Source organism: Lepidochelys olivacea (assembly GCF_965140295.1).
Source record: "Lepidochelys olivacea isolate rLepOli2 genome assembly, chromosome: 8".
In the NCBI taxonomy this organism is placed as follows: Eukaryota; Metazoa; Chordata; order Testudines; family Cheloniidae; genus Lepidochelys; species Lepidochelys olivacea.
This window is the reverse complement of record NC_140418.1, coordinates 79572056-79588255: the sequence shown is the minus strand read 5'-3', so window position 1 is coordinate 79588255 and position 16200 is coordinate 79572056. Positions and strand designations below refer to the sequence as shown.

At 43.2% G+C, this 16200-nt stretch overlaps 1 protein-coding gene across 1 annotated transcript in view; it reads right to left on the bottom strand.

Annotated features, from left to right (window-relative positions):
• Positions 1 to 12641, bottom strand: part of LOC311525560 (uricase-like) — a 45434-nt gene extending 32793 nt beyond the window's left edge. The window contains exon 1 of the mRNA XM_084637804.1: positions 12535 to 12641. Within this exon, the coding sequence (XP_084493930.1) occupies positions 12535 to 12627 (93 nt within the window). The 5' untranslated portion in view covers positions 12628 to 12641. The remainder of the gene's footprint in view (positions 1 to 12534) is intronic.
• Between the last annotated feature and the right edge of the window lie 3559 nt (positions 12642 to 16200).

Sequence of the window (16200 nt, the reverse complement as noted above, 5' to 3'; positions counted from 1 at the left end):
CAGTCTTTATTCAAGCCTAATTTAATGGTGTCCAGTTTGCAAATTAATTCCAATTCAGCAGTTTCTCGCTGGAGTCTGTTTTTGAAATTTTTTTGTTGAAGAATTGTGACTTTTAGGTCTGTAATCGAGTGACCAGGGAGGTTGAAGTGTTCTTCTACTGGTTTTTGAATGTTATAACTCTTGACTTCTGATTTGTGTCTATTTATTCTTTTGGCCAATGTACATGGCAGAGGGGCATTGCTGCCACATGATGGCATATATCACATTGATAGATGTGCAGGTGAACGAGCCTCTGATAGTGTGAGAGTGTAATAATTTCTCTTGCTGATAATAGCTCACCTCAACTGATCACTCTCGTTATAGTGGGTATGGCAACACCCATTTTTTCATGTTCTCTGTGTATATATCTATCTATCTTCCTACTGTATTTTCTACTGCATGCATCTGATGAAGTGGGTTTTAGCCCATGAAAGCTTATGTTCACATAAATTTGTTAGTCTCTCTAAGGTGCCACAAGTATTCCTCGTTCTTTTTGCTGATACAGACTAACACGGCTATCACTCTGATACTCAAAAGAGTTATCAATGGTTATCAACAGTTATCAATGGTTCAATCTCAGACTGGGCAGGTATATCCAGTGGTGTTCTGCCAGGGGTCAGTTCTGGGTCTGGTATTATTCAATATTGTCAAGCTTGGAGGGTTGCAAGCACTTTGAAGGACAGGATTAGAATTCAAAATGACCTTGACAAATTGGAGAATTTGTCTGTATTCAATAAGATGAAATTAAATAAAGATAAGGGTGAAGTACTTATGTTAGGAAGGAAAAATCAAATACATAACTACAAAATGGGGAATGACTGGCTAGGTGGTAGTACTGCTGGAAAGGATCTGGGAGTTATAGTGGATCAGGTATTGAATATGATGCAATCTGACACTTGATTTTCCGTTACCAAAACTGCAATAACTCTTAAAGATGGATATGAATGAATCACAGTTCTCAAACACTGTACCCACCCATTACATAAAGAGACTATAGAGATTCCCCTTCAGGTGCAGTTCTATTCTGAAAAATGGCATTGTGAGCTTCTGTGTTTGTCTCTGAATCATTTCTGCAATAAAAGTGCTCAACTTTTTACAAGTAAAAAAAATTGTTTTTAAACTTCCAGCACAGAAAACTCAATCGGGGCTCTGAGAGTCAAGCATTGTTCTTTCCTTCACTGGCCTTTCACCAGTAATAAAGGTTCTGCTTGCTAGAGTGAGCCCTCAGTGACACATGTGCAACCCCATTGCCTTCAGTATGTTTGCACAGATGTAACTGGTTGGTGCTTAGTAAACAATGCTGTTGATGAGATATAAGAAGGAACAGAATCCAGCTCACTCTCTTTAAGTTATTTTGGTTCTGCAGGCTTAACAGGAGTGAAAAAAGCACTAAGAAATAGGAAAATAATAAAAAAATCCTACTCTATATCTTTGTCATCTGGGGCTTTTGATGAGGTCCCTATGCACACAAGTCCAGTTAGAGAGATAGGGCCAATTAACCCTGTTACAGGCTGCACCTGGAGGAGAGCGAGAGCTGTTAAGGCTTGCTGGCTGATGAAGCCCAGCTGTAGGAAGAGCTGGACTAGACATAGAGTAGAAGTTGGTGGTAAGAGAGGGCTGTAGGGAAAAATTCTGCAGGCATTCCCTAGAGAGGAGAGTTGGTAACAGACAAGGGGGATTTCTAGAGGGGAGCAAGCCCTGAGATCCTGGCTTGAAATACAGACTCTGGCGAGAACCCCAGAGTGGTAAAATAGCCATAGGGAGCAGAGGAATCTCCATGGGTAACCTAGAGGTAAGTCAGAAGATAGGAAGGGAAGTAGTAAGGAGCACAGGGAAACAGCAGCAAGGTCTGGGAATGAGCAAACTGAGATTGCTGGGTAGAGGGGTCCCTTGCTGGAACCCGGAATAGTGCGTGGGCTGTGTTACCCTACCAGCCACTGGGGAAGTGGCATAGTCTGAGAAGTGTAGTGGAAGACTACCTGAGACGGTTATCCATGGAGACTTTGATACTGTGCCTGAAGGGGAAAATTATAGTTACCTGGCCAGAGGGCTAAGCCATAAAAATCACCCTGAGGGAGTAACCTGACTCCAGAGAGAGACAGACAGACAGACACTCACCATGGAGTGAGTAACTGAAAGGGGGAGCATCAGACTGGTCATGAGCTAATCCCCAGGTAGGCCACAATGTGTTGCCACAGTGGTGAATAAAAACAATGAGGAGTCTTTGTGGCACCTTACAGACCAAAAAATTTATTTGGGCATAAGCTTTTGTGGGATATAACCCACTTCATCAGATGCATGGAGTGGAAAATACAGTAAACAGGTATAAATATATAGCATATGAAAAGATGGGAATTGCCTTACCAAGTGGGGGGGGGGGGTCAGTGCTAATGAGGCCAATTCAGCTAGGGTGAATGTGGTCCATTCTCAACAGTTGACAAGAAGAGGTGAATATCAACAGTGGGAAAATTACTTTTTTTAGTGCTAACGAGGCCAATTCAATCAAAGTGGATATGGTGAATACAGTGGTGAATGTATCCGTTGATAGGCCTGCTCAGGTGAAGTTAATGAGAAGTCACTGAAGTCAGTGGGAGTCTTTCCATCAACTTTAGTGGGAACTGGGTCAGATCCTAGAGCTAACAAATGTGACTGGACACAGACTGGGAGGCAAACAGATCTGTGGAGAAAGAAGGTGCCTTTTTTTACACAGTTATACTTTTTAGAAATAATCCTACTTTAAACCATAATTACTCAATTGCTCAGAAGTGATTCTAGTGCATTTCACTTTTCTGCAACAAATAAGTAAATGAATAAAATACATTTTCAAAACACAAATTAAATGTTCTGTTTATGGTCTTCCTCTTCCATCAATATGTATCTGTAGCAGGCAGAAATATTCTGTATATGCTAGAGAAAAAAAATGGGGAAATGCAAATATACTATGTGTCATTTCATTTGCAATTTCAGTAGAGATGGGCCTAGTCCATTTACTTTGGATCTGGATTTTCAACATGCCAAATCTAGGTGTGTTTTTGGGTTGGAAATTTTGGTTTGGCTTATTTTAAAGACAAGGGCCATTTGCAAAATTTTAACCTAGATTTGTATTCATATTTCAGAAGTACAGCTGTTTTTAGATCTTGGGTTTGGTGCAAGACCATATCCCTGTTGTAAGGTTATAATTTTTTTCTGACTTGTCAGTATCAATTACTGGCGTATGGTCAGTGACCACTAGTAATATTTTTGTGCCTTGCTCTATGTGCACTCAGTCTACATGACTGATTTCTCCCCCCCCCCCCATGAAAATGTCTGCAGAGGAAGCTGATATTGCAAAGCAAATGCTCACCCACCACAAGCAGTAGGCAAAGATTTCCTTCCCCTTTCATCCTCAGAAACCAGAACTGAACTGCAAAGTATACAGAATGCCAAGAGAGGCAACTCAGAGAATTTGTGGGGTTTTCTTGAAGTACTGATTTCTGGAGCCTGTTTAATGGGGAAAAGGGGATGAATGAATTGACCTGCAGTTCACTGAAATTTCAGATGAAGCTGGAGATTGTAACAGAAGCACCATGATACAGGGGGGAGTCACTGCTGGATAAGTGAGGGGCCAGGAATAAATGGGAGCAGTGGATGATCCCAACTGCCCTCTGTTGCTTCTTGTTTGTACTTAGTGTGTTATCATGATATGCATAAAGAGACATGATATGAAACACCCCATAATGCATAGCATGGTAGCTTGCTGAATTCGAACCACAAGAGGCAGCAAAAGGCAAGAGGGCAGCACATATAAAACTGAGGTATCTGGACCCATCAGAGAATCACAACATGAAGTGCTGGCTGCAATGCTTACAACCCCCTGGATGGCCTGGGATGTTCACAAGAAATGCAAGACAAGTGCTCGGTGGATTCAAAGGAAAACTGCCCATTAGAGCTGTGTATCTGGAGAATATTATCAGCAGCAAACCAGCTGGTATGCATTGACTTCTTGCCTTTAGAAGTAGGCAGAGAGAATATGGGGAACATTTTATTAATGACTAACCATTTTATGCAGTATGTGCAGGCATATCCAACACATGACCAGAAGGCCACTACCATTGCTTGAGTGTTGTGGGAGAAATATTTTTCAGTGTATGAACTTCCAGCTTAGGTTCATTCCAACTCGTGATGGGATTTTGAAAGTTACTTTCTGAAGGTGGTGCTCAGGATGGCAAGAATTAAAAAGTCCAGGACAACCCCATATCACCACAAGGTGACCCTCAGCCAGAGCAGTTTAATCAAACTCTGTTAAATATGCTGGGGACTTTGTCCAGAGCAGAAGACAACTTGGAGCCAGCATGTTGTAGTTTTGGTGCCACAAAGAATGATGCTATGGGAGTTACACCATATTTTCTGATGTTTGGGCAAGAACCAGATTACCCATGGATCTGTGCTTTGGTGTATCAGAGGATGGAGATAGCTCTGAGATGCATCAGCAGTATGTCTCCCAATTAAGATAAGTTGTGGGATGCTTATCATTTAACTATGTCTGCAGCCTGCAAGAACACAGATAGTAACAAGCACCAGCATGATGCTAGGGTGAGTTTGCAGGAGCTCCAGACAGGGAGACAGAGTTCTATTGCAAAATTTGGGAGTTGCTGGCAAACACAAGTTACTTGACAGAAGGCACTACTTTACCTAGGGGTGAAAAAACGGGGAGATCTGCCAGTCTACAAAATCAAACCTGAGATGGGACCAGTGAAAATAAAGACCGTACATGGAACCTCTTACTACCAATGGAAGAATTAGTAGGCACCCCCTACAAAATAGGCCATGACATGGGATCTGGGTGGCAAAAAGGTGCTGGACCGAAGCCATCTTCCAGCACAGGTAGTGGGCCCCGTGGAGCTAACCCACCACTACCCAAAGCATCTGAGACTGAGTATGAAGAGAACACATTCTGGTCTCAATCTGCTGAACTCAGTGAGAGCTCCACTTCTTCATTCCTAAACCACATGGCAGAAGCTTTAGGCCTGTTGCTGGCAAATCCATGCCACTAATGAGACCAACCTGAAGTAAGAAGTCTGCCCAATCAGTGCTTCTAGACCTCCTTGAAGAAAGGCAGGAATCAGATAACCTAGCTAGGTTGTTGGACAGTGGGGACAGTGTGCCCCTGCTGCTCTGAACCCTCCAGTACTAGAAGAGGAGGTCCATGGGCCCATGCCCAAAAAGTTGTCCCCCCTGCCCCAGCAATGCCCATTCTCAATAGGTATGACAGGATTATCAGGCCAGTAAACAGGCTGACTTATGATGTTTCTGAAATGGCTAATGAAGAACTGATACACTTGGCTCGCAGGCTTGTGACAACCATAGTAGGCATCCTAAGACCCTATGGGGAGAACTAGTGGACCTGGTCTAATATGGAGTGCTACTGGCCGGGATGACAAATTCTCAGCTGTGAGGAGAATGTAAGCAGGGTCTGAATGCGCTCTCCCCTGACATCTAGTGACAACCTGTGGGGAAACGACTTCAGGAGTGGACCGTATTTGCATAGACACACCTACTCTGCCTAGGTGTCCACAGATGGAGTTGCTTTACCAAATTGATCACTTTGGTGCACAGCTTGTACCTCCTGTGTCCGATGCTGTGTCATGGTGTTCAATAGCCAGGAGTATCCCAGGACTCAAACTACCACTTTAACTGTTGTCTGATAATCCTGGCCTCCAGGCCAAAAGTTAGTCTTCACAACCAGACACTCAAAGGTTAAATTTTAATTCTTATTCTTAATTATCTTATTATTCATACTCAAAAGTGTAAGAGATGCTTCACAGAAGACAAAAAAGACACAGCCCTTACACCAAGGAGCTTAGAGTCTACATTTTAGATGTGACACAATGAGTAACGGTGACTAACAGTAGGGAGGAGATGGGGTGAGGAAGGATAAGTGTTACAGCAATATGATCATATGGATGCCTGGTTTATGTATCACATATTTTTGGGGTATAGAAACAGGTGCAATTGCAATTCTGGTTCTCTTTGATTTGAAGCAGCTTTGATTAGTTTTTGCTTTCATTGTATTTTCATGACAAATGAAAGGTATCTACTGTCAAAATACTACAGGCAAACATAAAGAAAGAATAGATATCCCAGTCTCTTCATTTCCCTAAAGAGTGCTATGATCAATAAGAAACTCTATGGATCTTTTAAAAGGATGGGATCTCAGGCAACCTGAGTGAAACTTATATTGCACTTCATTGATTCAGAAATCTAGTACGTGTTATATTCAGTCATCTAGATTTGAAATGCCTACACTTTTTAAAATACATATGTGTACATTTTTCTTTTTAAATCTTCCACTCTGTTGTCAAGAAGTTAAACACTGAATGCAATGATATCTGCTGTTCTGGTGATTAAAAAGAATATTCCAATTTTATTCTCCCTCTGCTGTCCACCTCATCCTCTGCCCTGGAGTGAAGTTCTGTTGCTGGAGAAGAAATCCAGTCGGGTCTTTTCTGTGCTACCCCTAAGGGGTTCCAGTTGAGATGAGGCTGCTGCTCTAAGAAGGCTGATGCCTCAGACCCATGGCCCAGAGATGTGGGAGAGCTAGTTGCCTAATCCTGTTTCTGGAAACTCTGGAGCACATTTCTCAGTGTTCAGGTGTGTCTGCAGGAGACATCCCCATGGCTGTTCTGGCAGGGTGGTACTATCCCACTCAAACAAAATGGGAACATTAAAACAACTAAAGCTACTTGCTAACGGAGCAGAAGATGTACAAATCAGACCCAAGAGGGCAGATCCTTAGTTGGGGTAAACTATGCTATGACAATTTACACCTGCTGAGGATCAGCCCCAACATGTCCGACACAAACTCACAACAGCAAGGAAATGTGAAATCAACTTATATTATATACCTTCTGCTCATTATACTCCACTACCAACTAGTGATTCCTTTCAGCTTGGTTGTGGTTACAGGAAGAGGGGGTTATTTTTGAAGAAACAAATGAGTAAATTCTTTGGCCCTTCTATTCTCTTCATGCATACACACCTCTAGCTCCCAAAGTTTAGACAAGGAGAGGAAGAACAACTTTGAGGAACCCCCTTCTTTAAATATTGGCAACACATCACTGGAGTCATTACTATGCTCCATAATTATCCCCAGAAACACCTACACCCATATATTAATTTATATGAACTACTATATGGATATGGTTATACCTTTATTTTCAGGTATTCAGAAAAATACTTCCCTGGGTTACTCAGCCCCCTAACTGCATTAAAAGACATGAAACCATCTGCGCCCATGGTGAAATATGCAGGAGCTGGAGGTACAGCATTGTCAGCTGTCTACCATAGTCTGCGAGATGCCTCAGCACTAGAAATCAGTATGAGCCCAAGGCTAACTGTGTTCACAGCATGATGCAAGACCTGCTTTTTCACAACATCCTTTCTACAACAACAGGGCTAAAGAAAGACCGACTCCATAAATACAGACAGAAAATGACAGAGAGAGAAGAGGGGGGGTTAAAAACACAAGGAAAAGTGCAGCAAAATCTGGATTAGAGAGCAGAGATCATTCAATGTACTGTGATCCTAGACTGGAACGTCATGCCTTGGATACCACAGTGATTACGTACTTTATAAATACCCAGATTATACATTAGATTCATTAGGTTTTATACTGAGATATTGGACAAAGTAACCTGTATCTTCAAGGTCAGAATGGATTAAGAGACCAGTCCTTCCGGATTCTCAGCAATTGGTCCTCAGAACCTTTTAGAACATACAACTTATCAGATCAACCAAAGACATCAAAAAAGTGGGATCTATTGATGAGCTAAATTTTATATCCTTTCCATTTTAAATAGGTTGCATTGTTCCATGTATATTTTTCCATAGGCTTTTTAATCCATTTACTTAAGAGTAAAGATCCTTCCATACTTATATTTAAATATCTGAGGTATATAGTACAAGGTATATTTCATATGTTAATTATTTTTTAAAAGTGAAATAGTAAAATGTTAAAAATGAACATAAGGAAAAAATTATCCAGCTTTCTATTGACAAAAGGTTAATGTACAGTGTAAGTGGTGTCAGTGACCCCTGTTGATTTCAGTATTACTTCATTGTTTTTACAATTTTGTTGATCTAAGATTTGCACATGAGATGTTTGGGGACAATTATGAGACTCTTGAAAGATGAGTAGAAGTAAGGTACATGCTCCCATCCAACTGACCACTTTGCAGAGCTGGAACAATGTTCAAACAATGCAGCTTTATAAGAGTGGAATATTGTCTTCACTGCAATCCAGGACCATTCAAATTTGTGTGTGACAGGTCCAGGGGTGAAAGTAACTTAAAGGACTTACCGGTACTCTGGAGTCCTGAGCAGGGGGGCATGGCCTCAACTGGAAGAGGCGTGGCCTTTAAATACCCAGGCCCTTTAAATCAAGATTTAAAGGCCCCAGGGCTCCAGCTGTGGCTGGGAGCCCTGGGCCCTTTAAATCACCCCCAGAGCTACCAGCTGCATAGGCAGCTTGGAGCCCCGGGGCGATTTAAAGGGCCCCAGGCTCTGTCCGCCGCTACCGCAACGGAGCTCTGGGCCCTTTAAATCACTGCTGGAGCCCTGCTGCTGCTACCCCGGGGCTGCGGCAGAGGGGCTCGGGTGGTGCTTTAAAGGGCCCAGGGGCTCCAGCCACTGAGGGGAGCCCTGGGGTCTTGGGGGGGCGCTTTAAAGGGCCCGGGGCAGCCCCTGGCCATTCAAATCAGCACCGGAGCCCTGCCACCGCTACCCTGGGGCTCCAGCAGTGGGGCTTGGGGGGGTGCTTTAAACGGCCTGGGGGCTGTGGCCACTGCCCCGGGGCTCCGGCTGTGGGGCTGGGCGGGGGTAGGGGGGTAGGGAGGCTTTAAAGGGCCCAGGGCTCCCTGTAGTGGGCGGGGGGTGGGAGGTTTAAAGGGCCCAGGGCTCCCCGTAGCAGTCGGGGAAGCCGGTCCAGTCTGGCACGGCATACTGGCACTTGTCGGTATACCGGACCGGGCTGACTTACTTTCACCTCTGGACAGGTCCAACCATAATTCATATTCCTACCTGCTGTGAATTGGAGAAGTGAACAGAGATGTGAGAGAGAAGGAGGTGTTGTATTAAGTTGCGTAGGACACCTTTTACGGTACTGAAATTTCACTGGAGTGTGATGCAACTCATTAGAAGGGACATCCCTCTTTTAAAACCCAGATTGGCCTCCATCCCAAGCTGATCTGGTGATAACTTGCTTTCTGTAATTTGGTGACATCAGAAAAGTTGACTCATGACACTGGGGTGATAGACAACATTATATATGTTTTTAAAAAGTCCTTTAATGTTTAGAGATTCTTATGTTCCTTTGATTTTTTTCACATCCCTCATTTCGGGTCATTGTCTTACAATGTGTCCCACATTTGAACTTTGGAGACTGAGAGGAGTTGAATACTCCGGGAACTGCCTGTGATGTGCTCTAAAACTCAGAGGGCAGCAGCTTAAGAACATTCCCCTTATAGAACAGTCCCATAGAATATAATAGAAATGAAACCAGCACACTTCTATAGAAATGTAATAAAGTTCTATAAAACCAGACCAGATTTAATGGAGAATGTAATCCTTTCAATTGGTGCTGCAATATTATCTGCTCCCCAAACTCTGAAAGTCTGGCTATGCAGGTCATTCTCATCCTTGATTCTGATTTAGCTGCTTTGAATCAGGGAGGATTTTCTTCTCGCTGCTTTCCTCTCTGGCTTTTAAAGAGAGCAGCTGGGAAGAATCAGGATCAGGAAACCCACTAACTCCCCAGTTCAGGGGAAGGAAGGCAAAATAGCAGGTGGATAAATGTGCCAACTGCAAGATGGCAGGAAAATCAGATGACATCTTGGCCTATATAAAGGACTGCATTTTGCTCAGTTGTTGCCTAGTTAAAAAACTGAAGTTGGAGTTTTGGATTTTTAAAATAATTTTGGAGCCAGATTTTCAAAAAATGTAGGCATCCAAACTGTGTGCACAAATGCATGTCTAATTTGTCCAAGTGAGTATCACAGTTGTGCATGTAAATCTGTTTGCTTTTGGTGCCAACAGCTTACATTTGCACAGAGTTATACACTTGATGCATCATAGTAATTGTGTGTACAAATTATTCACATAACTGTGCATCTTAATGCAGTACCCTGAAAGTCTAACCTGTCATACTTCTGTGTGACCTAGCCCCATCATTTCCCACAGCTTGGGGTGTTATTTAGTAACAGTGAACACATTTTCACTTACGTTTTATATTATAAAAATTGCAAGACTCACTAAAAGCTGTGTGATTAAGCCATAAATTTTGGATTTGTATTTCAAACACCCCAGACTGTTGGGGTGTTGAAATCCAGAGTTTGCTTCGCACCCCTCTCTTGTGCTAAGCCTCTCTCTATTGGAAGTCAATATTTATATCTCTTCCATGCAGCTTTGCAACTATAGGTGCTTATGCATTGGTCTGATTATTCTCAGGATCTATGCTTTGGTACCCTGGTGTTGGTGCATTAGAAATGCCTAGATGGGATTAGAGTGCATTTAAAGTTTCCTCTGGCTCAGGAATCTGCTCCATCTCTCTCATACAGGTCTAGTAACTCACATGCATTGTGCAGGTGAGATCCTGCATCTTTCCCCTGTCACCTGCACATCTTCCAGTCCATACAGATATGATCACCCTCACCCTGAAAGCAAATGGGATCTGCAAGGAGAGAGAAATGGAGCTGGCCATTTTCCTTTAGCACTTGCACAGTGAAGTGGAGGGCAGAGAATGAGCAGGGAACAGAACAAAGAAGCAGTTCTGCCTCTACGTCTGCAGGGGTCACTGTGTGCAGGGGAGATCAGTTACTACAATTGTTCCCAGCTGCCAGAGGGCCCTGTCTCCCATTCCTCTCTGCAATCACCTGTGCAAAAAAGCAAGAGACTGGGGAAATACGAGTGAAGAGGAGTGTGAAATGAAGAGGAGAGAACTCAGGAGACAGGAGATGAGAACTGGAGGAGGAGAGAGCAAGTCAGGGAAACAAAGGACCCAAGGCAGGAGGGGGGAAGACAATGATGGAGAGAGAGAAACAAGAGGAAGAGAGTGAGGTGGCAGGTGAAGGGCCAATAGCAGTGGAGGTGGGGAATGAGGGTGAGAGAGACACATGATAGAAGGACAATGTGAGAATAGAAAACCCAAGATGGGGGGAAGAGAACAAGATAGAAAGGGGAGGCCTCCCTAAAGGGTGGGGGAAAAGGAACAGAGAATCCAAGGAAGGAAGGAATGAAGGGAACTGGACCTGGAGAGAGAAAGTGCTCTAGGAGCTGAGGAAAGCAGACTTTGGGGGAGGGGGGAACAGGGGACCTGGGGAAAAGGAAAATGAAGGAGATGTACAGAGAAACCCTGAGGTGGAGGGGAATGGGAGAGGTTAAAGGCCATGGGGCAGGATAGCAAAGAACCAAGAGAAATAATTAGCACTTTGCACTTTCCTTCCCTATAACTCACTGCACTTTACAAAGCATCATTCACCCCATTTTAATGATGGGGAAGTTGAGGCAGAGAGAGATTACAATGAAAGACCTAAACTGAAGTCACTTGTCCTGGTTAGTAGAAGATTCAAGGTCAGAACTCAGACATCTCCACTTGAATGTCTCGGGGAAAGAGAGAAGAGATTTCACACACAAAAATAAATACTGAATTAAACACCTGAAAAGAATGTAAGATCAGAGACAACTAATTGGGGGGGAGGGAAACTTCACTTAAGCAGTGAAGAAAAAATGAAGTAAGGTAGAGACAAACCTGTCTAGCCCTCCAAACGCTTTCTATATCTACAAGCATCAGTGAAAAGCGAAATTAAAAGATTATTGAATATGCTAAAAATAAAAGGGGAAAGTCCATGACTTAAGCAGTGACCCCAAACAATTCATTAGAGTGAAGTTAGATTTGACCCAAAGTTCAATCTTGTAAAAATAAGTTTAAAACCAACAGGTCACTTTTTTTGTAATTCCAATGACAACAGTTTTTTTTTTAATTCCAATGGTTTTAAACTAATAAAAATTCCCCTGCAACGTTTGCAACCCAAACATTAGAGCAGAGAACCTGAAAATTAAAGTAATTCATTCATTTTCGCTGCCCAGGCTGAGAGAAATGCACAAATTAAATAAAGAGCACAAATAATAAGCCAGTTGGGTTCTTCACATTCTTTCATTTGGGTGTTATTAGTAAATGCCTTTGTTTACACCCTTTTTGGTTTACAGATAAAAATCAAAATTAGGTTATAAACTCCTCTGCTTAGAAGTTTTACCTTATTTCATCTTACCTCCCAACTGTCACATTCTTTTCTACTCAGTTTTAGATGCTAAATAGGTCACATTTAGTTGTCAGAGAACTCTGTGCTAAACTGATTTGACAGCTTTAAAATAAATAGGTGAGCACAAAAATATAGCTTTACATTTAACATCACTGCTTCTCACTGCATTGAGAGAAAATTAGTATCTCTTGTTAAAACTTACTGGCAGGTGACACACCGCTGGCCGCTGCATTGTTACTTCCGAGTCCTGGATCACTGAGAAGAGTAATTGCTGCTGCTCTATAAATGGTGTCATCTTGATGTCAGAGGAGGAGCAATGATTGGGGGATGGCCTCACAAATGCAAATATTTCACAATGTATTCAGCAGCATGTCATTCTTTTTCTGCCCTGGGCAGAAACTTTAATGAAGGAAAATATCTATGGCAAAAAAAGAACGCTACAGCTAATATAGAGACAAGGGGACTGATCCTGATCTTGATCCCACCGAAGTCAATGGGAATTTACCCTCCACTTATGTGGGAGCCGCACTTCAAAGACAAAGCAATCACTAAAAAAATTCCAAGGGTGAAATTGTAACTCAGTCATGGTCTATGGCATAAGCTAAAACATAAACAATATTTGGCCCCACTAACCGCTAGTGTAATCCTGCAGTGGGGGACGTCTACTCATCAACCCTGTGGTGTCTATGGGTACGTGTAAATTGCAGTAACAGGGTCGACTACGTCAGTGGGAGTAGACATACCCAAACTAGTTTAAATCTAATCTAGATAGCTCAGGTCCCAGAGTAGTGAAGCTGCAGCAAAACAGGCTACCCTGGCAGTTACCCAGGTAGGTTTGTGCAGCCCACACTAAACTGGCTTCACTGCTCCAGGACTCAAGCTATCTCTACACAAGCTGCAATCACATCCTATGATTGCAATCTAGACATACCTTGTGTGGCTGCCAGACCTCAGCCCCCGGGAGCAGTCCATGGCTCTGCCATGCTGGCTGCTAGGAATGACATCAGAGAGGCCCGATGCATGTGCAGTTTCCTTGGCTCTGGAGAGGGGCAGGTTACCCTGATGCTTAGCCATGATTAAACTCAGAGGGGTGTATGTCCCAGAGATCAGTACTGGATGACTATCTATCTTAGGTTCTTATCTGTCCCCATTACCATAGTATCTGAGCATCCCTCAAATATTATTTGTATTTACCCTCACAACACCCCAGGGAGGTATGGAGGAATTATTAACCCCATTTTGAAGATGGGGAATGGAGGCACAGAGCAGCTAAATGACTTGCCCAGGTCACACAGGAAGTCTGTGGTGGAGCAGGGACTTGACCCCTTGTTTCCCAAGTCCTAGGTTAGCGCCCTAAGCACTAAACCATCTTTCCTCTCTCACTGTTCAGAACAGCTAGGAGAGAAGCAGCATGGATTGATGCACAGTGTCTCCTGTCCCTCCCCAGTGCTTGGGGATGAGACACATCCCCCAACACCTCCATCCAATAGTCCCCACTAGCACTTCCCCCCTTTTCGGGAACCATCCTCATCCACTTTTCTTCTCACCCAGTTCTTCTGCAGGCCTTGTTCCCAGGGACAAAGGGGAATGAAGATCTGTGGGGGTCTCCTTGGGAAAAATTCAAAGGCAGGGAACTAATTTGAAAGATCTCCTCACCTTCCTGAGTATCTCTGTGGGTGCTATCATACAGCAGGCATGGACAGCAAGGAGAAATGTGGAGGAGCACAGCTCCCCCTCCTCTGCTAAAAGCAAAGTTAGAGTTCACCCTCCACCCCATCCTGGGCTCTCCCTTGTCCCATTCTCTTCCCTATGTCATGTAAGATGATACAACGTCATCACCACATGATGGAAATACCCACAACTACTTACAGCTGGTAGAACTGTTGAGCTCCTGCTCCTATTTGGCTTAACTTTAACCACTGGGTACAGAGTCCCTGCTTGACCTCTTCTGTCAGTACAGTACAAGAGGGGACTCTTTGGGGGCACCAAAAAGGCCCTTGTTAAAATTCTGCCACCAAATTGAGTGAGGATTGGGATGATTTCCCTTTAAGGAGTCTTTCTTCTCAGGATACTACTAAAGCTTTTCCAGAGAGGTTTGTCTTTCTTGCTCACAAAATACTTCTGAAAAACTAGTTCTATTTCCTTAGAACGAGCTTGACTCCACTCAATGGCTGGTATTTTTTTAAAATGCCCTGCCAAAGAATACACCTCATTTGCCCCCCTTCCAATGGTACACATTTTATATGGGTGCTGTACTCCATTCCATGGAGTCTTCAGGATCAAAGTACAAACATTTCCAGAAGAAGTATTTAACTGAGCCAAGATAGCCAGCAACAGCACTTGGCAATGTTCAAGGTCCCATTTGTATTGAATATGCCTAACTTCATACTAGCAGCTGAAGAGAGGATGCAGGAAATGTGGGCTGCTGGTTCGGGAAAAAGCTGTGGATTTTGAAAGCATTGAAAGCTGTGTGAAGCAATTTGAGTTTGCATGATTAGCTGGATGTTTTGCCTAAAATGACTGTTAGTGAAATAAATTACAATGTTAATGCAATAAAGGTGTGACATGCAGGAATGCTGGTAAGGGACTGATCTTTATTTCCTGGACACAGTCTCAAAATGTGTCATAATTACAAAAGGTTGGTACCACTGTCTCATGGCAGGGTTCAGTATTCGCTTCCTCCGGTGGTTCCTGTTACATATGCTCTGTTTTTGAAATATCAAATGCAAATAATATTATAATGTCTACTAAAAATAACAGACACAAACTAATATAGATAATTCATAAAATACCGAGGTAGAGCTGTATAGTACCTCCATCTGAGCATTGGACATGGGTCAGTAACTACCATCGTTGAACCTCAGTGGCTTTTTGATCACACAGCCACTTCTTGTTCTCCAAACAGTTCCTTCTGCAATGGCCTCATCAGTTGCTTAGATAGATTCACCACCTGGAGTCTGTGTCTGATATACCTGATGGTGCTCATTGTCAGTGAATGTGAACAGATGTCTCTGACCACTGCCGATAGAATCCTGGATGCCCTCAAGAAACAGAAAGCCAGTGTTCTCCTTGGTTTTGTCTCACATGTCTTCTGTTCCTCCTGTAGGCTTGACCCTGTGAATGGTTATGATGCCTGACCTTGGTGTGGGTGGTTAGCAGTTACCTTAGCAAGCTCCAAGTCACTTTTTGTTTGAAATCTAATATTCCATCTGACTTGGAATGGAGGTAATTGTGTACTTCTGTTCTAGTTTATTGGCGTGCAGCTCTTTTACAAGTACTTCAGAGGCTATGTCTGCACTACAGCTGGGATCAAAGCTCTGAGATCAATCCACTGGTGGTCAATTTAGCAGGTCTAGTGAAGACCCACCAAATCGACATTAGATCGCTCTCCATTCAACCCCTGTACTCTACCCCGACTAGAAGAGTAAGGTAAGTCAACGGGACAGTTTCTCCCGTCAACCCTCCACGGTAACTCGACTTAAGGTACATCGACTCCAGCTACGTTATTTATGGAGCTGGAGTTGCGTAGCGTAGGTTGACTTACCGCGGTAGTGTGGACATAGCCAGAAAGAGTTGTCTTTGCCTCAAATGCTGGTTAGATGCTGGCATTGAGGTTTTTGTCCTTGTGAACATCAGTCTTTGAACTGGTGATTCCAGTTAAGCACTGCGAGTTGTGTTGCAGTATTCAAACTATGTTAAAAGTATGGCTGGATCCCTGGAAACCAGTGTCCTGCTCCTGCTTTTCTTTCTTTCTTTTAAATAATCAAACTCTTTTCTGTGTGTACTGAATTTTCTGCTAATTAGTTTTAGTGTGCATAGCATGGATATGACATGGTGTGCATAAACTGATCTGTGAAAGAGAACTGCC